Source organism: Takifugu rubripes, chromosome 15, assembly GCF_901000725.2.
Source record: "Takifugu rubripes chromosome 15, fTakRub1.2, whole genome shotgun sequence".
In the NCBI taxonomy this organism is placed as follows: domain Eukaryota; kingdom Metazoa; phylum Chordata; class Actinopteri; order Tetraodontiformes; family Tetraodontidae; genus Takifugu; species Takifugu rubripes.
Window position 1 is genome coordinate 15,680,674 of NC_042299.1, and position 23,420 is coordinate 15,704,093.

The 23,420-nt window shown below is 48.2% G+C and overlaps 2 protein-coding genes across 5 annotated transcripts; one reads left to right on the plus strand and one right to left on the minus strand.

Annotated features, from left to right (window-relative positions):
- Positions 1 to 333: 333 nt before the first annotated feature.
- On the minus strand, positions 334 to 17,377 carry synj1 (synaptojanin 1). 4 transcript variants are annotated; one of them, XM_029848945.1, is made up of 31 exons: positions 17,287 to 17,377; positions 16,330 to 16,484; positions 16,098 to 16,184; positions 15,585 to 15,852; positions 15,190 to 15,415; positions 14,691 to 14,774; positions 12,719 to 12,780; positions 12,090 to 12,186; positions 11,781 to 11,956; positions 11,614 to 11,695; positions 11,364 to 11,516; positions 10,423 to 10,579; positions 9,968 to 9,991; positions 9,435 to 9,626; positions 9,240 to 9,324; positions 8,975 to 9,115; positions 8,699 to 8,891; positions 8,459 to 8,617; positions 8,200 to 8,356; positions 7,999 to 8,113; positions 7,665 to 7,877; positions 7,507 to 7,585; positions 7,213 to 7,378; positions 6,483 to 6,662; positions 5,928 to 6,056; positions 5,758 to 5,796; positions 4,998 to 5,039; positions 4,505 to 4,557; positions 4,228 to 4,417; positions 3,896 to 4,146; positions 334 to 2,989 (listed from the first exon to the last, which is right to left on the minus strand). In XM_029848945.1, exons 2-31 carry the CDS (start codon positions 16,451 to 16,453, stop codon positions 2,027 to 2,029), a joined length of 4,887 nt encoding a protein of 1,628 aa, XP_029704805.1. In that variant the 5' UTR covers positions 16,454 to 16,484; positions 17,287 to 17,377; the 3' UTR covers positions 334 to 2,026. The 4 variants fall into 4 exon arrangements, with proteins under 4 accessions (XP_029704805.1, XP_029704804.1, XP_029704806.1 ...); XM_029848944.1 differs by having other exon boundaries at positions 10,423 to 10,588; XM_029848946.1 differs by lacking the exon at positions 9,968 to 9,991 and having other exon boundaries at positions 10,423 to 10,588.
- Positions 17,378 to 17,690: 313 nt separating this feature from the next.
- LOC101077655 (solute carrier family 46 member 3) lies at positions 17,691 to 22,487 on the plus strand. Its single transcript, XM_011611689.2, has 6 exons — positions 17,691 to 17,787; positions 18,774 to 18,980; positions 19,405 to 20,287; positions 20,744 to 20,827; positions 21,013 to 21,169; positions 21,809 to 22,487. Exons 2-6 carry the CDS (start codon positions 18,795 to 18,797, stop codon positions 21,906 to 21,908), a joined length of 1,410 nt encoding a protein of 469 aa, XP_011609991.2. The 5' UTR covers positions 17,691 to 17,787; positions 18,774 to 18,794; the 3' UTR covers positions 21,909 to 22,487.
- The last annotated feature ends 933 nt before the right edge of the window (positions 22,488 to 23,420 follow it).

The following is a 23,420-nucleotide window of genomic DNA, read 5'->3' on the forward strand; positions in this document are numbered from 1 at the left end:
GCGCTGTAGTGCTGCTGCCCCCTGGCGGTGGCGGGACGCAGCACACCGAGGATTACTGGGCGAGGAGGCGGATTATGGCGGTTCCAGTCAATCCGATTGACAGGATCCGGTTGGGCAATCGGTCAGAAAACGTTAACAAGCCATTTGTTTTATTCACAACTCTATGCGGATCCATTAATCAACATGTTGCCATATGATCCCACCTCTGCGCGAGGCCACAGGTGCACTATAGCCAATTCATTTCAAAACAGTTTCAACTGGAATAATATCCCACTGCAAATTCAAGTGAAAATATTGCTGTTAATAAAGTTAAAGGCTGTAATAAAAAACAAGATGGAGGTAAACACATTTATTTCTTGCACACACAACATAAACGGTGTCATACATAAATGTGCAATCAGCTGTGCACTTTAATATCAACAATATCAACACAAATCTGTTTTCTCTTTAATACATACAGAATATGTTCAACAACACAGACTTATTTACTATGGATTATAGTCGTATGAACAGACACCAACCTCACAAAAAGGAGCAATTTCAACCAAATATTTTCTTTAACGTGACACAAAGCGCTGGCTAGTCCCCTAAATTACTGCACACACACGGATAACAGCGTTATCGAAGCAAAAGGTGTCTTGATACACCTGCTTACAGTGCAGTGAAGGTTTTCATGTATAATACAGTGTTTGATCAAAGCGCCAAGTGTTAGCTGGTACTTTAGTTTCTTTTGATATGAACCATCAAAATAATTCATCCGGTTCAATAACACGGGGACACGAGACTGGATTAGACTGATGCAACTAGCATATTAGCAACGATCAGGGCTGCTATTACTGAGAAAGCTCTAAAACTGAAGAGGGGAAGAAGGTGCTGATGGATAATTACTGGTGAATACACGCACCTAAACAAATGAATGTCAACTGGAAGAAAGAGATCTTAGCAGATCTGTAAATGGGAAGAAAAGTTGATCACATTTCAATCTGGAATGGAGGCCGAGAGGTGGAATGACCATGGAATAACGCGGCGATGCATTTTGGTCCAGAAAGACATTCCTATGCAGCGCTGTCCCCTTCCTGTGCCACAAACACGCTCACAGCCAAACGAATACAGCGCTGTCGGGTTGAAAGCGCAAAGAAAATTCACCTTCCTAAAGGAAAAGCTCCGGCATTCCTCATGACACACACGCTCACTTCCAAACACAAACACGATACACACCTCAAACACGACACTTTACGTCTCAGCAGGGCGTCAACGGGAAAATCCTGACTGGATAAATACAAGAACATAAAAGCCCTCTTATGTTCATCACATCCTCGCACATTAAAGCGCGCGCACACACACACACACACACACACACACTCTGAATTTACAACAGCATTGTTAAATGCTTTTGGGATCCAAACCCAGCAGAAGCCAACGGGACAACGGGACCGTCTCATCCCTTCGGCGGAGCGTTCCAGTCGCACCGTCAAACGTCTGCTGCCGTGGTCACAAACATATTGAGCAACACTGAACACGGTTCTACATATTCACTATGTAACAGTGTGGATGTAGCCACGAAGTACAGGTGGTGAACTGTCCCTCCTGATTACGAAGGAATGGAAGCGAACAGAGATAAGCAGGTGAGATAAGAGCGGGCTGACTCCGGCTCTTCTTGCTGTGGATTCGAAGAGGAGCCGATGAGCAGCAAAGCAAAGGCGAACCGCTCCCGAGTCCAGTGAATCCGAGCCGAGAACAGAAGAGACGACGCCTCCAGTCTGTAACAGCGGCTGGTGAGGCCGTGCACGAGCGCGCGCACGAGCCTGGATACTGATATTGCACACGTGTGGCACCTCTGTGCGTAGAATAACTACGGTGTATACTGTCGACACAGGCACATGTAGTCCGGCCATAAATTAAACACAACCAACATATGTGGGCAGAAACACACAACTGTGATGTGTGTGGACACTGCTCAACGCACACACGCAACATTTATCATAGCTTGGTCTACACATACGGATATGGCCTTTACGTCAGGATTCTAGCTGTCTGCGCCACCTCTGCGTCCGTCTGGGAGCGTCGGGTTACCAGTTACTGTTCTCGTTGGGATGGGAGGCGGGATATCCGGGAATACTGAAGGAGTCGCCGATAACCAGTCGGGTTCTGAGTGAAACAATGAGCCGGAGGACAGAGTGTGACTATGGGATGTTGAAGAGCTCGGGGGAAAGATCGGGGTTTTGGTTGAAGATGGGAAATCATCATCGAACGTGACCCACTGCCGAGCAGGTTTCCCCATCGCCGGGGGCGGCGGCTGGCGGCGGGGGCTGAAGGCAGGCGGGAGGGAAGAGGGGGGCGCTACAGGCAGAGCGGGGACTGGACACGGGTCCGAGGACAGAGGGAAGAGGGAAGCTGGAGCAGATTTCACAGACATGGTCCTGTGAACCTGGGACATGGGCACCGGAGCGGGAGCGGGAGCCGGGGTGGAGCTCAGCGGCTGGACCAGAGCGCACGTGGTCCTCTGGAGGCTGGGCGCCGGGCACGGACGCTGGATGCTGAAATCTGGCCCGGAACTGACGGAGCGGAGCTGCTGCGCCCCGGGGCCAGTGAAGGGATTGGTGCTGCTGGGCCGAGCAGGGAGCGCTTCGGTCGGGAGGAGCCCAGGGGAGGCCCGGAGCGTCTCCTGGGAGCGGCTGCGTGATGGGACCGGAGGAGGCGGGAGGAGCGAGGCAGCGGCGAACGGGGTAGAGAGGGAGGAGGAGGAGGAGGAGGAAGAGGAGGAGTCAAGCGTCTGCAGGTCTGACAGAGCGGAGGGCTGATGGGAGAAGGATGAGGGAAGAGTGCGTGAGGACAGCTGGGATGCAGGAACAGGAAGTGCATGCAGGGACGAGCCTCTGCTCAGGGACTGCGTGGCGTGCCAGGAGGAGGGGAACAAGTCACGTGTAAGTGTGTCGAGGGGGTCGGGCTTCCATTGTGCTTCGCTCTGGAGTCCATTCAGTCCATTGGTCTGAGGAGGAACACAACAATGTCAATCGAAAAGGTTCGAATTACTGGAGCAGAGGACCATAATTATGAGTGTTATCATGGAACGTCGTTTCAGAGAGTTTAAGGATACCCTTCAGAGCTCAACCAAAGAGCCGATTCACCACTGCCTCCATCTAACCCCCCTTTCACGGAACCTGCACATTTGCAGTTTATCTTCTGCCTTTAGACGGTTCCAACACATGAAAACAGGTTCCAGGGTATCTTTAAACCATCTCAAACCTCAGCGGCTACTCCACTACTGCTAACAATATCGGACCACAAATATCAGAGGTTGAAACAAATGGAAATGACCAAATGATCAAACAGAATGTGAGGACATTTCATAGGCACTCGCTCTCAAACATGGAACTACAGTGAGCACGTATGAAAGGGCTCGTGGTGGAGAAAATGGTCCCAGACATCACATGTTCTGCTGGATTCTTCATTCATGGACCAACAAAAAGAAAACTGCTGCATTTTAGGGCCTGAAACAGATACAGAACACAAACTTGCAATGGACTAAAGGGAAAAATAATCCTGAGAGGTGGTGTGAAAGGAAAGAATATCAGTTTAATGAGGGAGGAGAACGTTACCAAGGACTGTTGAGCTATGGACAATGAGAAAAGGGTGCTTTAGTATCAAGTACCTGTCACCCTGAGGGCTTCTCCAGCTTGTGAAAGAAAGACAAATGTATCAGAGACAGAAGCAGGAAGAAGGACACACAGCTAATCTCAGCTGATGCGAGTCAAAGGAGAGTCACAGCAACTTTACTGGTCTCGGTGCAGCATAAATGAGAGGAGAACATCACAGTCACAATAATTATCACAGCTCTAATCTGTGGAATTAGGTTGGGTTTCTTTAATAAGAAAGAAAAGGAGCTGCCGCCAACCTGTGCTGCTGGGGCTGTCTCCGGCTTGGCAGCGTCAGGTGGCAAAGCGTGGGAGGAACGGGAACGTGGCGGGGGTTTGGGAGAGGCTAGGCCCTGCGAAGGCCCAGCGGAGGCAGCAGGAGCTGCAGCCTGCTGAGGCTGGAGCGGAGCCGGAAGGGTGGGCTGGATCGGCGGGGGGAGCTGGGACTGAGCTGCAGCTTGTGGTCTCGCTGCAGGAGGTTCTGCAGGAGGCGGCCCTGAAGGGGGAGGACCTGCGGTTGAAAACAAACCCGATTAAATGACTTGAGTCGATGATCAGTAATGAGGCGGAATCATTGAGGCAATCCTCCTACCGAGAGGCAAATCAGGCGGTTTGGGCTGGGCGCTGGGCACGGGTCTTGGTGCTCCAGGATGGGTGTCAGAAGTGGGCCGAGGGGCCCCAGGGTGAACCTCTGGGATGGGTCTGGGTGCTCCGGGGTGAGAAGGTGGCGCGGGCCGAGATTGAGGAGGCATACTGATAACACCGGCCCGAGGAGGAATGTTCTGCATCATGGAGAAGAACTGCTAACCCAACACATTCCACCAAGACACAGGAGAAACAGCAGTGGGATGGATCCACGGATAACTCACTGGTCGCTGAGCACCTCCGGGTGCAGGCGCTCCCACAGCTGCCTGACCTCGTCCTGAACAGTGAACACACAAATCTGATAGGTTAGCAACAAAATGAGCACAGCGTGGCAGCAGTTTCAGAGGCCGCCTTCATCAGGGCGACTGGTTGGTGTTGCAGCTGAAGGAGAGGCAGCCATTGGTCCCTCCACCAAGCATGCTAATACCCGTCTCTCCTTTCACTGAAGCCCTCACAGAGCCTGCAAACATGGTCCCAGGCAACATGAAGGCCTCAGCAGGGGTGTCAGAACCAGTCCTACCAACTGGGGCTCCGGTTCCATGACTTCTACCAGGCAGGACAGAAACCCTGATGATTGAGGCCCGTGTAGGACCGGGTTAAACAGCCCTGCTGTTAGCAAACCCTGCTAGCCACAAACAGGCGCGCGCACGTGTGCACGACCAAATAAAGACATGTTCAAGCACCAATAGGTCAGGCAAACAGATGTGTGTAACTTACCGGCTGGAGCATCCGATTGAGGAAGAGGTGGGTTTTTTTGTCCTTTGCAGCACAAAGAAAACCAGACCGCATTACTGTTAGTGTGCTGCCACGATCGGCCCCTAAAGACCACATTCTATGAGGGATGGGACAAGCATGTGATGTTCTCACACAGCAGAGCGGCGGAGCGGCGCGTCATCAGAGTATTTACCTGCCTGCTTTTGGGTTTGCCCACAGATCCACTGGATTAGCGTAACAAATCCGAGCTATTAACAAGATTTTCACATCTGTTTTTGAACTTCTCGGCTCCTGTCGGGGTGTTTTTATCAGTCAGATCATTTTCTAGATGCTTGTAGACGCGCGAGTCTGAATTTCCTGATAATTTTACATTTAAAGTTTCAAAAATATTTTCTACAACGACCTAGCAAATACATCTACAAACAACCCACGGGGCCAGTAACATCAACTCAGTATAAAAACTAAAGCTAGAGACACGGACGGCCCAGCAGTTACCTTCGCTGCCCCGCCTGCCCAGCAGCGGGCTGGGACACCAGCCACAGTCTTAACACCCAGGAATGGAAAAAAGGGTTTTAAGAGTTCAGTAAATCAGGCAACAAAGCAAGCAATCGCTAACAGAAATAAAAGGCTTCCAAATGAATGCTACGTCTGTCAAGGCTGAGCTACAGGTGTGATGACAGCTAACTGAAGCAGCACTACAGCCGTGTGTGATGTGAAGGAAGCGGTAACACTCAGTTCTGCAGACAAACAGCCACCACTTTACCTGCAGAACCCTTTCTAACCGGCACAGGGCTCATGCCTCCTTCAGGAAGAAGGTGAAGCAGTGGAATAAAGGCACAAACGTTAATAGCTGCCTAAAACACCTCCTCCTGCATCAGGAAGGAAGAGTCTGTGGTACGGGGGCTTTAGCTCGGGCTGCAGCCAACACTCTACCTGAGGGTGGGGGGGGGCGCTGGGGAGGCGCTGGCCTGGCAGGAGGAGCCTGAGGACGGGGAGGAGGCGGGCGCTTCGGCTCCATGCTTTGAGAGGGGGGGGCACCAGGCTGGAAATCAACAGGAGGCCCTAAACAAAAGAGAACCGGCTCATTAAGAAACAGCAGAGTTTTACATTATTTCCTTGAATTTTGATTAATTAGACAGAAATTATTGACCAGATTCGAACGCGTCCACACACCAACACTCTAACGGTGGTAGAAGAGTTCAAACACTCACAAACACATTTCACCGACCGAGTCGCTACAACGTTTCCAAGACTTCACAAACACCAACTCTTCACACGCTACCCGATCACCATTTACCTGAAATCTCTCTCCTCAGGGACGATGGACTTAAATCTGCTTTCATGCATTATGAACACAACAAAATCAATGTTTTAAGCAAAACTGCAGCAGATACTGTTCTGTACAAATAATCGATGTTCGGATTCAGAGTCCAAGCTCACACGAGCCTGGACACTCATTAACTTTAGCGAGGCATCATCTGTGGTCACCTTGTGATGGTCGGGAGGGCTGTCCACGACTCGGCCTGCTGGGGGCTGGAGGCTCTCCATGAGTGGGGGATGGACAGGGACTACTGCGGGGGGAGGGCAGGGGGGAGCTTCCAGGCCCGATGCCTGCACCAGGGAGAAGGTGCTGCGGAACGATCTCCTCCAAGTCTTCATCAACATCACCTGATGTGGACGACAAACCAACACGTTCAGCTGAGACGGTCACGGTACCCTCGCGAGTGTGTGTGTGTGTGTGTGTGTGTGTGTGTGCAGGATGGTGTGTGTGCAGGATCATGTGTGTGCAGGATCGTGTGTGTGTGCAGGATCCTGTGTGTGCAGGATCATGTGTGTGTGCAGCATCATGTGTGTGCAGCATCATGTGTGTGTGCAGCATCATGTGTGTGTGCAGGATCATGTGTGTGTGCAGGATCATGTGTGTGCAGGATCATGTGTGTGTGCAGGATCATGTGTGTGCAGCATCATGTGTGTGTGCAGCATCATGTGTGTGTGCAGGATCATGTGTGTGCAGGATCATGTGTGTGTGCAGGATCGTGTGTGTGTGCAGGATGGTGTGTGTGCAGGATGGTGTGTGTGCAGGATGGTGTGTGTGCTGGATGGTGTGTGTGCAGCATCGTATGTGTGCAGGATCCTGTGTGTGCAGGATCATGTGTGTGTGCAGCATCATGCGTGTGTGCAGGATCATGTGTGTGTGTGCAGGATGGTGACTCCACACCTTCCATATCATAATCGTCGTCAGCCACGTCCGTGTCCTCGGCCAGCAGAGTGGAGCTGGCTGAGGTGGGAATGCTCCCACAGATGCGCTCCACGTTCATCTCGTCCTCCAGACTTTTGATCCACCCTGGACTCTTCAGACGGATGTCAATCACTTTGCCAAGAACCTGCAACGTATCAAAGGTACGGTGGAGGCACCACTGAAGAGCAGCAGCTAACGACAGCATGTGGAAACACATCTTTATTCATTTATGGTGTAAATTTGGAAGCGACTTCATTCCTGTTGAGGACTTACAGTGGAAGCACAGAGGGACAGAGCGGCCAGAGCAGAATAACCCTCCAGGAAAGTCACCCACATCTTCTCCTCAACAAATCTGCATTGGCAAAGACATCAGTGCAGTTAAGGAGTGTGAATGTGCATCTGTTCATCTGTGCTCAGGATTCCAGGCTCACCTAATGAGGATGACTTCTCCAAACTGTGTGAACTTATCTAGCAGCTCATCGATGAGCGCATCATCAAAGTAGTCGTCAGGGCCGGAGGAGCACAGAGACACCATGATCGTGCCATCTGGAGGTCCCTGCAGTGCAATGACGTCTTTGTACACCTGCCGACGAGCTTCTGGGTCCACCTCCAGGATGTCCACGTCGATTACCGCCACCACAGGCCTTTGGGTAAAGAAAAAATGAGGAAAGACTTCCTGTTTCAGAGTTCACATCAACGCGTCGCAGAAATAAATGAGACTATTTCAGGTTTTGGCTCCCCAATAAATGCTGATACACACGGTACCTGTGGTCCGAAGTCTTCAGCTCAGCCCTGCCGTAGTACTGCAGGGTCCCAGGGCTCCAGGGGTGGTCCGGATCCTCCTCCTGTGCAGCGGCTCCGACCACGTTCATCTCTTCAGCTGCAAACAAGGATCACTCACATGAGGGAAGTCTTTGATTTGGCTCACTGGATTATTTGGGCCTGTTTGAGGGTCCCTCTGTTGACCTGTTTCATCAAAGTTCCACTTCCTCCTCTTCCAGAGGATGCGGTCGGTCCAGGCCGGCGTGCGGCACTTCTCACTGGTGTCGTAATCCTCGGAGAAGAGGTCGTACTTGTAGGTCGGGGCAAAATCCAACTTTCCCTCGATGAAACTTTTGAAAACCTGTTGAACCAAACCCTGCATTAGTGGCGCGGCGTGTTTTGGTTTTAGCTTCCCTAGAAGGTGAAACTCATTAACCGGAGACACATATGGTGGCGGTCATACCAAACCAGCATTCTTCTGCTCCTGCAACTGGTCACCCGCGGTCAAAGTGTCCCAGTTCTGCTGCCTTATGTGTTCTTTCACTTCCTCATTGGGCAGGTTGATTCGATAATTGAAGTCTCCGCACCAGAAGACATAGTCATGGGAGTTGAGCAGACGGCCCTAGCACGAGCAGCATGGACGCAGCATTATTTTCCTCCTCGAAAGCGGAATTTCCAAACCCACTACGATAAGAGTCTTTACCATGGGGAAGCTGAGCCGACGTGTGATCTCACTGTAGTCGTCGTTCCTCTCCTTCACCTGGGACTGTCCTGCAGCAAAGTGGGAGCAGACGAAGCAGATGCTGGTCGTGTGGAACAGCAGGCGGATGGCCACACCCCCTTTATTGCCCGTGGCTCCGCCCATTCCCGTTTTTACTGTGTCGACTGCAACATCCCTGGAAAAGGCATTGAATGTCCATCTGTTAGCATACAGGAATGTAAAGCAGCATTGTATGGTTCGAGGGTGAGCAGCCCGTACCTGATGAAGGGTGCGTGCTGGGGTCGGATAAAAACAAACAGACACACTCCCACAAGCTGCTCTGAAGCCAGCAGCACATACTTGTGATCTCTGGATATGTTCTTCTGTAGCTCAGCAGCCCAGAGTTTCTGATTTGTTGTGCTAAGACAAGAATGAAAACAGTAAAACGGCAGTTTAAAAGATGAGCTCGACTTATTGTGGGACTCCAACCGTCCAGGACCGCGATCGGTCCAGTTATCTCCGGGGCAAAGACACACCCACCCACCTGGCACTGACGATATTGCCAGCATTCAGCTCAACCATCTCCTCAAATCCGATGGCAAAGATATCTATGGGGTTGGCTTTATTGTCTGTCAAGGGAAAAACACACCAATAATAAACACAAATGCAGTGAAAGGACCTGATCCAGGTGGAAAAAACGCATGGATATTGACAGAGAGGGTTATGAGCGCATCCGTACCCTGAAACTCTCGGACTCCTGCCATCTTCGGAGCGTCCAAGAGCCAGTCATTGAGCGTCTGATTGCGGAAGGCAATGCTGCGAAACTGTTTCCCGCCGTTGACGTTCCAGGTACCAACACACACTCGGATTTGCTTGGGCATGGTGTATTTTTGGTAACTTTGACACATTCCCAGCAATACTCTTGGAGAGGCTGTGAAGTGAAAGAGTGTCAGACATTTCCTGTAATGGATCCTTAAAGGAAAAGTTTAGTGCACAGGGAAACTAAATGGCACTGACTGAAACCTATGGGACACAATCCAAACACAGGGGAAGACAGTGTTTTAAATACAGGCCACAGATGTCAATGGAAACAATAAAACACAAAACTGCCAAATGGGAAATGGTTCTCTTCTGTCTGAAGTTCCATTTCAGAGCCACAAACAGTTAAACCACGAGCAGAATTCTAAATGTATGAAAAATGAGGAGCAAAAACAAACAACTACAGAGGGAAAAGGAGTCCATCCACTACGGGCAGTCTGTCTGTTACTATACCTGATTGTAAGACGGGCTCAGTGACTAAGATTGTGTGCAGGGGAGAGAGAGAGAGGAGAGAAGGGAGGGTTAACCAGTGCTTGGACAGATAATGCTAGCAGAGCAGCAGGCCGGGATTAATCTGACAGGGACAGAAACCTGGCACATGGAGATTACGCTTTCCACTTGACAAAGGACAGACAAACCCACTGCTGTTCAGAGCTGCTTTAGCTAGCAGGGCGATACCAAACCGAGTTACAACATGTCAAGGTATTCGACCCCCCCTTCTCAGAACATATGGAAAAAGATGCTTTTCAAATTCAGGTTTGAATTCTACAAAACACAGAAACTACAAAGCATAAGAGGAAGCAGTCTTGAGTATATTGTTCTTATCTGATCTGTCTGCTGGTGCAAAACAGAAATGTTTGCTGTGTAATATTATTCCTGCATAACGGAGAATTACTGTCCTGATTTACCGTAAAGACTCGAAGTGGTGAGTAACGCCCGAGCTTTGTCCGCCAAGTCACTGTTGAGGGTGGAGCCCAGCCTCAGGATGTCTATGGCTTCCTGTTTAGAAGTGTCAAAGAAGTTGTTCTGGATGGTCCTTGTGACAGAACGAGCTCCATCTTTCAGCTTCCCCGCCTGCACAGACACACACAAACAGAATCACTCAGTTTCAGTTGGACTTCTGGAGTCTCCAAAGGGGAAAAAGGACACATGCCAGAAAGGTGATGACCAGAAAATGAGATGAATGCGTAATAATGTGACACGCTACATTCACGGCTGCATCTGGGAAGGTTCGGATTGAACCACTTCCAATCTGGGAAGGTTCGGATTGAACCACTTCCGATCTGGGAAGGTTCAGATTGAACCACTTCCGATCTGGGAAGGTTCTGATTGAACCACTTCCAGCACTTCTTTAGTATTTTTCAAATTTCCAGGGATCAATACTTCAGCAGCAGCTGATAAAGAGTTGGAAGCAGATGATTTACCTCCACTTTGATCATCACACTTCGAAAAGATTTGAAATCAAGAATATATTCCAACACCGATCTCTTCCAACAACCACATCACCACCATCATCATCATCACCATCATCATGCCACCATCATCATCATCATCATCACCATCATCATCATGCCACCTGACACCTACCAAACGGGCTTGTAAACTTACCGGGCAGGTACAGGGGGGCCAGAGGACAGCAGGAAAAGACACACCAGAGTTAAGCACACAGGTAGTGATTCAACTAGAGCTCATTTCTTTACACTTCAGCCCATTTGTAAGTCAGTCTCAGTATTTTGTGAGGCCGTGGTTCCTCCCTGTTGTCAGTATTATCATGCATGTGTCATATCATCAAACTCTGCAGTGCCTCACTGTGAGGGTGAACAGGTCTGTGTAGCTAGTGTGTGTCTACCTTGGCTTTGCCATCTAAGGCTCCAGTTCCTGCATAGATCTTACTGACGGAGTCCCCATTGGCAGACCACATGGTCCGAAAAACCTCCTGAAATCTGGCCACCAGCTGGGGCTTCTCAGTCAGGCCCATCTTCTCCAACTGCCTGGGCAGCATCTGTTGTGGGGCGGGACAGAGATGGAAGCACCGTCACCAAAAATGGCAACGCGAAGCTGTTTTATACAAAATGGAATGATACTTTTCAGACTCCTACCTCAAGGGCAAAAAATGCTTGGACACTGTTGGTTCTATCGAGACAGTCCAGGCAGTTGGTCCTTATTGTCCCACCCTGAGTGCTGAACGCCCCCAAAACAGATGTTTTACAGTAGCAAAGACATCAACAGCACTTAAACGCCTTATAGTCATGCATTATTATCCAACCTTGCAATGCCGCTCTCTCCAGAGTAGAAGAAGAAGCCGCACTCTTCTACGAACTTGCTGAGGTAGGGTTTGAGGATGCTGTGCAGTTTATCAGTCTTGCCTCCTTTCACATTCTGGTGGTAGTCAAAATTCACCATTTTTACAGTTGCTGCGTGTTCCGATGCCCTCAGGTGACTCTGGGAATATGGGAAGACAGAGAAAATCTGGTTCCATACACAGAAACTGAGACGAGACGCGTTCTACACTGAGTAGACGTGGCTCAAACGTGCACTGGCCGTGAGACGGAGGGGGAAGAAAGGCTGCAGTCACCTGAAATGCTTTGCTGAGCATGTGCTCCCCTTCTTTACTCCCCAGGAGGTTGATGATCACCTGTTTGCCATACAACCTCCGCAGCGCTGTGAAATGTCTGGACAACAAACGCAGATAATCAGACTTATTGTCTCACGTGGGATCACGATGCATTCTTTCGGTACTTAAGAGCTTCCAGCTTAAACCATTAAGGGGTGTAATTCTCAGCTGTAATGGTACAAAGTGGAATTAGATATCAAACACCAAGGGCCAAAGTTAGCAGGTTAATATCCCAGAGTGCTGGAGGTTGCTATGACTTAAGGATCAACTGGTGATCAACTGTCCACCAGCTACACTGCTGAGAGAAGCACTGCAGAAGCTGCTAAAACAATGTCAAAAGAATATATGCAAACCCTTTGTCATCCACATGCTAATTTCTTTCATTGTGCACAACACAACTAAAGCAAGTGAAATCATTTTACTTGTATTTATTAATAATACAGGAGGGGCACAGAAAGCCCAACAGTCAGCCGGAGGCTACTGCGCCCACTCCAGCAGGACGCTCCCTCCTGTCCTGGTTTGGGTCGGAACGGTACCGCGTCTACGGCGCTGGAGAAGACAGAAGGATGAGAACTGGAGAAGTGGTTTACCTTTCAAATGCTGGCGCGTTGGCCTCAAAGCCCCGAGAAAGTTTGACCCGATGGGAGCCAACCTGCAGAGCAACACAAGAACAACAAGCGGACGAGTCAAAATGGCCTTTTTTCATTTGGAGGGGAAAATGGGGGGGGTCAACAAAAAATGTTGGGATAGAATTCTGGATGAAACTGGACCGTGAAGAGCAGACACTGGCACAGGAAATCAGCAGGAAGGCACCACAGATATAAAAACAGTGGCACGAGACGCGGAGCAGCACAGAAAATTCCATCTTTCCAACGCATTCACCAAAGATTTGGTCTGATTTTCCTTCCCTCTCTGGTCGATATCTCAACAGCTCCACCCTGGCAGTGACATTCCCAGTCACTACAGAACTCCACAGCGCTCCGGGCCTGCACGTCTCCCCAACTGCTTAAGATAGTGGAGTTTAGGCTACGTCTTGTAAATGTACCCTCTTCCTCATCATTTTTCTGTGTTTCTGACTGTTTCTGATCAATTAAAGACAGACATTCTTCCATCGGTTTGTCAGTAATCTCCTTTTGTTCTGGTCATAAATAACAGACACATTCCAACCGAGTCAATAAGGCGTTTGCAGCCTCTGAACAGAATCCTTGTCTGCCCGTTAATCGTCCCGTTTAGCTTCAACTCCTCGGCTTGGCTGTGTGTGTGTGGGTGTTTTGGCAGCGCCCGTGTGTGCGACAGGGCCGTGCATTTCGCTCCACACGTGTTCCACTTGGTCACACATTCCTGTCCCCTCCGAGCAGCCAGGCTGTGTAATGCATATTTTATAACATCCTGAGATGACACCTCTGACCAAGGCCTGGGGAGCAACACTGGTGAAGTCGCCATTTTATCCGAACGACAACAACGTGCACGAGCTCCATCATCACTGTTGTCTCTGACTGATGCGGTTTACTGAGACATCAATTTACACCCCTAAACATCATCATTTCCTAAGCCTGAGGGGTCTTCTAGGACTCTAATCACCTTCATAAAGGGGTCCAACAGCTGAGACATTTTTCTGGAACGTTTTTACAGCAGTAAAACTTCACAACTAATTCACTATAATTGCTATGGTGCATTCAATGGAGGAAGATTTTGTGATTACAATCATTTGCTTTTGAGCCAGGAATGAATGGATAGAGTAGAGGTGGAGGATAGCAGCCTGCAAAGCCACAGTAGGAGGACTGGAAGCTAAAACAATACTAAGCAAGCAGGAAAACTACATTTGTGTCAGAAAACAACCTAGAACAGCCACTACGCTCTGTTGTTCTCAAAATAAGTTTGTCTTTCTTAAATGGGTCGTTGTCTCCCATATTATCATTCCCATGCGGAGCGGTTAATGGTTTGGGAAGTGGCTCTAGGGTGTTTTCAGACCAGGTTCTCACCTGCCCAAAGATGTCTGGGAGCTGAAGAAAACAGAAAAATGCCCTTTACCAACCACTGTAGCTATCACTAACCCGCCCATTTGGTTAACAATCACAGGTCTGTGCAATGTCAGGACGTGGGCAGGAGGGTGCAGATTTCCTTTAAACGGCACCATCACGCCTTTCATGAAGGGACCCGGATTAACGTGCCTTGCCGTGCACGTTGGCATTGCACAGAGAAACCCCCATTCTGCGGTATGAGAGCGCCAGCACCAGCAAGGACGGAGGAAATAGCGGGGTTATACCAAGTGGGGGTTCTCATCCAGGTGTTTTGGCCGCCGATTCTCATTCAGTTGCGACAAAACACCTTTGATAGAGTTTTTCTGAACACAACATGGACAAAACGTGTTAAAACTAGTGTCTACAGAAACAGCAAACATTTAAAAGGAGGCTTTTCTGCCTCCTTTAGCAACAACTGCTACACTTACAACGCTCAGGGCGACCAGCTGAAGATATTGTATTAGTACTGCTCATATAATGAGGGTTTATGCATGAAATCAATGCATGCGTGACATTTTTATAAACTAATTATGTTTATTACCTGGATTCCAGGCTGTTCCCAGAAAAGGGGAATGGACCCACGGATTTGGATGAAGGACGAGACTCTGTCATCCAGGAAAATGACCTGTTCAAAACAACAGACACGTTTTCGTTACCATCCGACAAGTAGCGAAATTTGGTTGTCACGGCAACAAGGCCGGCTTCAGCACGTTCGCTAGAGACGCGGTACATCAACGTGGAAGTACCAACACGGAAGCAACGGATGCGCAACAGCTCCGTTTCAGTTTCTACTCGTGCTTTTGGTTCTTTTCTGGATTTGAATCGGATTTGGAACCAGCTCCAGATCTGGTTCCTCAGAAACCAGATCTGGAGCTGGTGTGATCAGGGCCTCAGAGACCTCGTGACCTGATTTAAAGGGGATTATATCCACCTTGCTGGGCCATGTGAGCCAGCATTATTGGAGGGTTCGGAATATCTTAAAAAGCACCGATTGAGTTAGTCAGCAGCAGGCTTGGGCAGCACAACAAAGACCCAGTCACCTGTTCAGTCTCCACAAAGTTGGCCACCTGTCCGTCATCGTTTGTTCCTCGGACATTGAACCGCGTGCCGGCTCGCTCGGAGCTGAGGCGGGAAAAGATGCAGGCCTTGGCTTGCTTGTGTCCTGCGTAGATGGTCCTGACCTCCACGCCACCGCACATCAGCCTCAGCAGCCAGTCATCGCAGTTCACGCCGTAGTGTTTCAGATGCAGGTGGAGGGACTGGTTCCTTCGCAAGAGGAAAGAAAAGAGACAAATTTCATCACCTCTTTTGCAAATAACACTGAAATTATTACACCAGAACAAACAGCAAACCAGCATTTTGTTCACATCTAATTGAGTGAAGTCAAACACTGCTGTGGAATTACTTTATCACATAAATTTAGAATTGTTCTTACCAAAAGAATCGGTTATCTGTGGTATCCTCCAAGATCCTCCGGTGAGCATTCAGACTCAAGTCCATGCTGATCCCGCTGGAAGACCACGCGAAGTAGAAGTGCCCCGAATTGAGCAGCTTTCGGACCTCAGCAATACGTTCCTCATCTCCGGGATCGTTCTTTAACGATATAAAATCTGTCTGCGTGACCCTGAAAACCTCGGACTCTTGGACCTTCCCCACAGAGCTGCATCCCGTCACCACCACCAGACTGTGGAGCATCGAATCACCTGAGGGAGGGTTTTACAAAAATAAGGAGGCGCGGGTATCAAATCAGATTAAAATCTACACCGAGCTTTAATCTTTGCGTCGGCTTTCTCGTGTTGTGATGACAAGAGTTGTCAAGGTCAGGTAGAGGACAAGAGAAAGCAGATTATAAATAAGCAGCAACGGGACTGGAGCTTCACACGGTGGCACAAAGGACCAAACCAGCCACGATTAGAAATAAGTACCGGAGGAGGGCAGCGTAGCTTACCGAGGTTGAGACGCAGGACGCCCAGGATTCCATAGGCATCCACCACCTTCGTGTAGGTGTTCTTAATGGCCTCCTTCTCTGCAGAAGCTACAAAACACAATGTCAGGAAAGCCTTTGTCCTCTGTCCATCAAACCAAAGCTCGAGTGTAGCCAAGTTATCGGTCAGGCTCATCAAAAGCTTCATGAAGAATAACTGAAGTGACTGTGGTGTTTAAAAACAGGAATTCCTTACACAGAACAGCTACAGCGCCGGATTCAAACATGAGGCATTCGTCCCGGGTCCGAGTCTCCACAATGACACTGTAGGGGGGGGGGTCCAGCTTGTGGTAGATGCGGTATCCCTTACTGAAGGCCATTTTTCATCCGAGAGTAAGAAGCTGCTGTGACCTGAACATTAACAATGAATGACAACACATCAGATAAGGGGCCATCTATGACCTGAAGTCTGTGGACAACCACATTCTTTACTCAAAGGAAGTGACTTGAGCTCACAAGTCAAGTGGACAATAAAGCTGCCCAGTAATATTAGTGTTTGGTATTATATGTAACGGAGATAAACCTGCGCCCACATTAACTGCAGATTACAAAATCCGGGTGTTTAACGAGTATCTGTTCAGGAAATGCGCCCAGTTTGGCAACAGCGCGGCGAAATTCCGTGATTCACATTTCCTTGCGAAATCTCAGGTCTGAAGGGGCATAGACTCCCTGCCACTATAAAATGCATTTTATTGGCCCTGGCTATCGCAAATGATTCTTTATAACGAGGAGCGGGAGGACGGTGGGCCGAGAGACGGTAACATCTCCCATCCTGAGGCGGACAGTCACGACTTCACAGTGCAACTGCAGAAGCTAACGCTAACCTTTATTCGCCACTTCAAATAAATCACGCTAGAATAAGTATGACAGTAAAACAATAACCACCTGTCGTTGATCTATTTACTGGTTAACAGGTAACGTTCGTCATATTAGCTAACCTCTACTCGGCAGCAGCTATGATTCGCTAGCGGACCATAATTCAGGGGCAGTACTACCTGGACCAGACCCGGATGACAATCTGACGTTAACCCAAGCGCAAACCTGTGCGTTTAACTCGTGCAGATCTCAAGAACACCCCCACACGTTTGTATTTCAGAAGCGCTTTAAAATGCAGCTTTAGTTTAAGCTAGGATGAGGAACACACCGGACTTACCGCTCCCCCCTGACCGGGTTACTGTTCCGCAACCCTGCTCGGTCACAACAAAATCCTCCCCGGTAGCAGAATGGTACAATCCGACGCAGGACACGCCCACCACACGTTACCCTAATACATAAATATTTGTTAGACACTGGCAGGAAACACAGCTGAGAAATGCGAGTTAAAATACGCGTTCATGTTTCACATTTCATAAGTCTCCCTGAAAGACCCTTGAGACATTCTTAATTTAAAAAAAAACAACAACAAACAAACTGTAAATGTGTTAAGAACTGTTAATACAGTCTAAGTACAGCCTGTTCACTTCCGGGTATGTGTCTGAGTGACAGCTAATAAAACCAACGAATCAAAGTTTCAACGAGAAGCGTCCAATCACAGTGGAGAGGAGGCGTGGCCAAACTGAACCCGCCCACTGCACAGCCAGGCTCCTGGCAGCAGGATTCATAACACCATGGCTTGACACAAACAACAGCATGGTTGCATCGCTTGTCTAAAACGGTAGGTTATGCACATGAATTGTGATCAAACAAGAATTATGATCAGCGTTTGTTAGAAATCGGGCTTCTTTATTGACGGCAGGTAAACCCGTTCTATAATGGGATTCTGGTGACGTAACAACTGTCCATTTTTCACTTAATGTTCCAAACTGTCGAGAATTACCCACCACATCCCAGGCAGAAAGAAGGAACAGAACCACATTAAGACAGCTCTCAAAACATGTGGCTACCCAGACTGGGCCTTCACCAAAACCTCAAGAAAGCAAGACCTCAGCAAAGGATGAGGAGGAGAGAAACAAACGCCGCAGCTATCTATCTATCTATCTATCTATCTATCGCCATCTTTACAGCGTTTCCATCCCCTACCTGTCTGGAGTCTCGGAGAAGTTTAGGAGGATCCTCCAGAAAACACGACATACCGGTTCATTTCAAACCCAGCAACACTCTCAGACAGAGGTTAGTACACCCAAAGGACAAGACACCAAGACCCAAACAAAGTAATGTTGTTTATGCTGTACAGTGCCAGGAGAAATGCAAGGAACTGTACATTGGGGAAACCAAACAACCTCTACACAGAAGAATGGCACAACACAGACGTGCCACCTCTTCGGGTCAGGATTCAGCAGTCCACTTACACTAAAGGAGAGTGGGCACTCCTTCGGCGAGAATTGTTGGATTTTTTGTCCACTACAGAGTCTCTGAAAGGAAAAAAAAGCAAAGCAAATAAACAAAGATTTTCTTTAGCATTTGACCAATGACAATTGCAAGATGATGAAAGAATACTTTGGTGGTGACACTGATCTTCAGTGTTTTACAGCTCAGTATTCAAGGTGGAAAGATAAAAACCAAAAAGTTGTGTAATGTTTGACATTTAATCTATGGCCAATACCCACAGTTTAAAATTTCTCTTGCGGATCCTTTACAACACTGTTGTGTTACATGAATATGAGAACTAAGCATATTTCCATGTTGTTTTTCGTCCTTTAGGCAATAATCAAGCTGTGGAAGATGAAGGGGCTTTTTCTTGTGGAGCCGGTAGTGGCCCTGTACGCTTTCTCCAGTTTTCTCATCTACCCCCTTGTGCAGCAGTACGTTTACCGGCGCTTCTGGGAGCAGCTGACCAACACCACCTATCCCACCGCTGACAACACATCCAGATGTTTGGAGAACAACAGCCAGTCCAGCTACCACGAGGTAAATCGAGACAGAAAATGGTGAAACCATGTCAACCTGATGGGATAGCAGGTCACCAACGTGTGCCACGTCCATCCTCCTGCTTAATGAGCAGCATATCTTAGCAAATGTCAACAATTGTGCACGTCGTCAATTTAACGGCCCGGGTTTCCGTGCTGTAATGTGATATCTGTTATGTTGGGCGTCTTGTGACTCAAGTTTTATTTGCTAAATGAAAACTGCTGACTCATGTGCATTTAAAACAAAGTTTTTTTGGGGGGGAAAGAACACAGTTGTTTTTGTGTGTTATTGTAACCAGAGAGAAATGAGACTAGCATGTAAGTATTTTAAGCCAATAACCACTGCTGCACCTGCAGCCATAAAGGAAGCTTTCAGTCTGTCTGCTATTTTTATGTCGACTCATGCTCCGTCCTGGTTTTTACAGGAAGTGCAGAAACAAGCGTCTCTCTTCTCCCTGTACACCGACCTCTTCTCCACGCTGCCATCTTTGGCCGTCACCCTCCTCCTCGTAGCCTACAGCGACCGGGCGGGACGCAAGATCACAGTTGTCTTGCCTTTAATCGGCACGCTGATCTACACTTTGTCCTTTCTGACAGTTTCTTATTTTGAGCTCAACATTTACTGGCTGATCGGCTCCTCGCTCCTCAGCTCCCTGTTCGGAGGCTTGAGTACGTTTCTGGGGGGATGTTTTGCCTATATCGCAGACCTGTGTGCCGATGGCCGTCAGAAGACGCTGCGCATGGCGGGCCTGGACATGATGATCGGGCTCCTGGCGGGGGTGGCCTCCATAACCACTGGCTATTTTGTGAGAGCGGCAGGCTTTAACTGGCCCTTCATAACCTCCGCCCTGTGCCAGTGTCTGGTCCTCCTCTACGCCGTCTTCATTCTGGAGGAAACGGTGGGAAGGGTTCCCCACGATGCCGTCGCTCTGGACGGGACTCCCCAGAGCTCAGCCCTGAGACACATGATCTCTGGGGTCTACCAGATGTTTGCCCGGGCCAGCAGCAGGAGTAGAAACAGCTTGATCCTCCTCATGACCATCTTCACCAGCTTCTCCTTCGCATATATCGGTGGGATCTCCCTGATGACGCTGTACGAGCTGAACAAGCCTCTGTGCTGGACGGAGATCTTGATCGGCTACGGCTCGGCGCTCTCCACCACGGTGTTCCTCACCAGTTTTGTGGGGGTGTCGGTGTTCACCTACTGTGGCGTTCCGCAGCTGGTTATTGTCCTGATGGGGATCGTGTCCGTCATGTCGGGCATGTTGCTGCTGGCCTTCACCAAAACTACTTTCCTGATGTTTGTAGGTGGGAAAAACAGTTTTTCTTTCATACCTGTGGTTTAATTTGCAAGAGAAAAAGACTTAAATGGTGTTTAGTGACAAAAAGACCTGGTCTGGTATATTCTCTCGATTCTATATCGTATCTGGTAGCTTTTAACCCTAATGGATCAGACATCCATCCACATTATAGTTGAGATGAAGGCTGCATAACTCTACAGCGTGGTAAGTGTACGCTGCAGTAATAAACACATACAAACCAAGATAACAGCGTTTATTGTAGTTATGAAAAGATAATACAGGTCTGTTTACCTAAATTATCCTTTTGTAGTTTGTTTTAGACAAACCTATAAAGCTTTTGTAGGTTCATTTGTAGCCATTAAATGTTAAACGTGTGTAAATGTAGCTGTAATAACTGAAAGAGGAGCCAAATGAAGCTGAACTCATCTTGCAGCGTCTGTGTTTCTTTTGGGTTTTTGAGCAGTGCGGGTGCCGATGCTCCTGTCCATCATGCCTTTCCCGGTCCTGCGCTCCATGATGTCCAAGATCATCTCAAAGTCCGAGCAGGGTGAGTGAGTCTGGGGCTTTTCAGGAGGCACAGCGCCGTGTCCTCATCTCAAGTGCTGACGGCCCAGCGGTTCTGAGGGAAAAACACTTGAGTCGACGTTCGGAGCAAAGCTCACCCAGGGCTTATCTTGTTATTAATGACTTATCTCTGAAACCATGATTATCTACTTTCTCCTGTTCCTGCAGGGGCCCTGTTCGCCTGCCTCTCCTTCTTTGAGAACCTCACCAACAGTGTGTCAGTGGCTGTTTTCAACAGCGCGTATGCTGCCACGGTCGCCTGGTTCCCCGGCTTCATCTTCCTGATGTCTGCAGGACTTTGTTTCATCCCCTTGTTTGTTCTGGGGTAAGTCCAGCATCACGTGACCCCCCCCCCCCCCCCCCCCCACCACCATCATGTTTAAACATCTAAACACTCACTTCTGCACTTGGGTGAGCAAAAAAGAACAAACATTTTAAAAATGTTGCACATTTGAAGGATGTCGCTTTGGGTCCAGCTTTTACTTCTGTGTGTGTCACCAAACACACTTACTTTACTTTTGACCATTTTTTAAGCGAAGAGGGGGCCTTTAACGGGCAAGAAGAGCCACTTCCTCATTTTGAGCGATTACAGCCGATACATCCTGTTCTGTGCGTTTTGTCTTCTCATTTGGGTTCCAATGTTCTTAACGTGCCGTAAAGGGGAACGAAGATGCCCACTGGATCCATCCATGTTTGCGTTACGCTGAGTTGACAGAACGGTGCTGCTGAGTCAGTCTGAACAGCATGAATCTTATGGCACTGGCACCTTAGCTGATTTCATTCTGTTCTCTCTCGGCCTCCTTCTTAAACCATTTGAATAAATGTCGGGGTAAATTCTGCGCCTTAACCTCAAAGTCTCGGAGGAACTCGTTGTTTCCGTGTGTGCCAGGTGACTCTGTTGAGACGGTGGAGGCAGCACCAGCGTGTTGATCTGCCACCTCGTGTCTGATTCTCCATGTTTCAGGGTGGTGGGTGTGATCGGAGTGGAAGCTGCAGTAAAACACAGGGAGGCAGCCCCCACAGGGGAGGACGAGCCCAGCGACAACACTCCTATCGTGAGCTGATCATCACACCTGCTCCTCCTCACCAGCGTGAGTGTGTGTGCGCGTGTGTGTGCGCGTGTGTGTGAACCATCGCTGTGGTTGTACAATTTGAATGATTAAAAAGACTCAGCAGGGAGTAAAATGTAAACAATATTCATACATCTTACCTGACTATAACCTTTTAAATGATTTGATATCAAAACATGTGGATATATAAGTGAATTTTAATTATGGGATGGAAATGCACACTTGTTTTGGGTGTCCTCGTCTCTGCCTTTGTATAATGACGCCATCACCACCACAGTTGTATGTAGCCTGTTTCAACTTTTACCTTTAAATCTCTGTTATTTAAATGAGAGGCTATATTTTTAAAATGCATTACAAGATTTTAAAAAAATTGTGTCGAGTTGCTGTCACAGAAAAGCAGTTTGAACAAAACAAAGGCTGTTTGGGATGGTGCAGGTCTTTCCTTTGTGCTTCCAACTTTGACCACTAGGTGGAGCCCTTGTCACGACAAACCTTTCACAGATAAACATTTGATCCTTATTGAAAGAAAAAAACAAACTAAAGGCGAATAAATGTCTTATACCACTTTACAAATGCTAGTTTGTGCTCATTACAACAGAGGCCAGAGGAATTTTGATGCTTCTCTTGTTACCATGGTAGCAGTTGTGTTTTATACTACAACGATTTTAGCTGAACAGGCTGCTACAAGAGCTTTGAAGAACTTTAGCCAAATCCAAAATGGGTTTTTTCATAACACAAAATGACCTCAACTTTACACTACTAAAATGTTCCATGAACCAACAAGCTGGGTTAACTTTCACCGAGATGACCTGACGGTGAACTACCTGCATTTGTCTGCAGAGATGAAACAGTTTTTCCAAAGTGAAAAAAGACAAGAAAAGGGTTTTTGTAGAAATACAATAAAGATGGAAGATAAAAGGAGCAAGCACAATAGGGAAATATAAAACCTTTGGATCAAACATTTGGAGCCATTTTGAAATTCTGGGAGAAAAGTAATGAGGAGCAGAAGGAAATGAAAGAGATGGAGGAGAAGAAGTGGAAAATGATATCAACAGAAATAAGGAACTGAAAAAAGAAAAGAAAGAGGAGACCCTGAGGAAACCAGAAAGAGGTTAAACTGGGGCAACAGAAGGAGGAGATGCTGGAAAAAAGGTGAAAAGCAGGAAGGTGGAACTAATGAAAGTGAAGAGAAGACAAAGCAAGTCCAGCTAAACCAAAGCAAGGAAGGAAGGAAGGAAGGAAGGAAGGAGGAGGAGGGGAAGGAAGGAAGGAAGGAAGGAGGAAGTGCTAAAGAAAGACACTGATGGAGAAACAGACGAGGAGATGCTGAAGAACCTGAAAAAGGATCATCTGAAGAGGCGCAGGGGTCAAAAACCAGAGAAGAAGTGATTCATCTATAAATAGGAGGGGGGCAATTTAACGTCCCTCCTGCCCTTTAACTGACTCATTGACCCTTTTGCTAGACACAAACGTGGCATTGAAACCTCCCTGACTATGACAAACCTG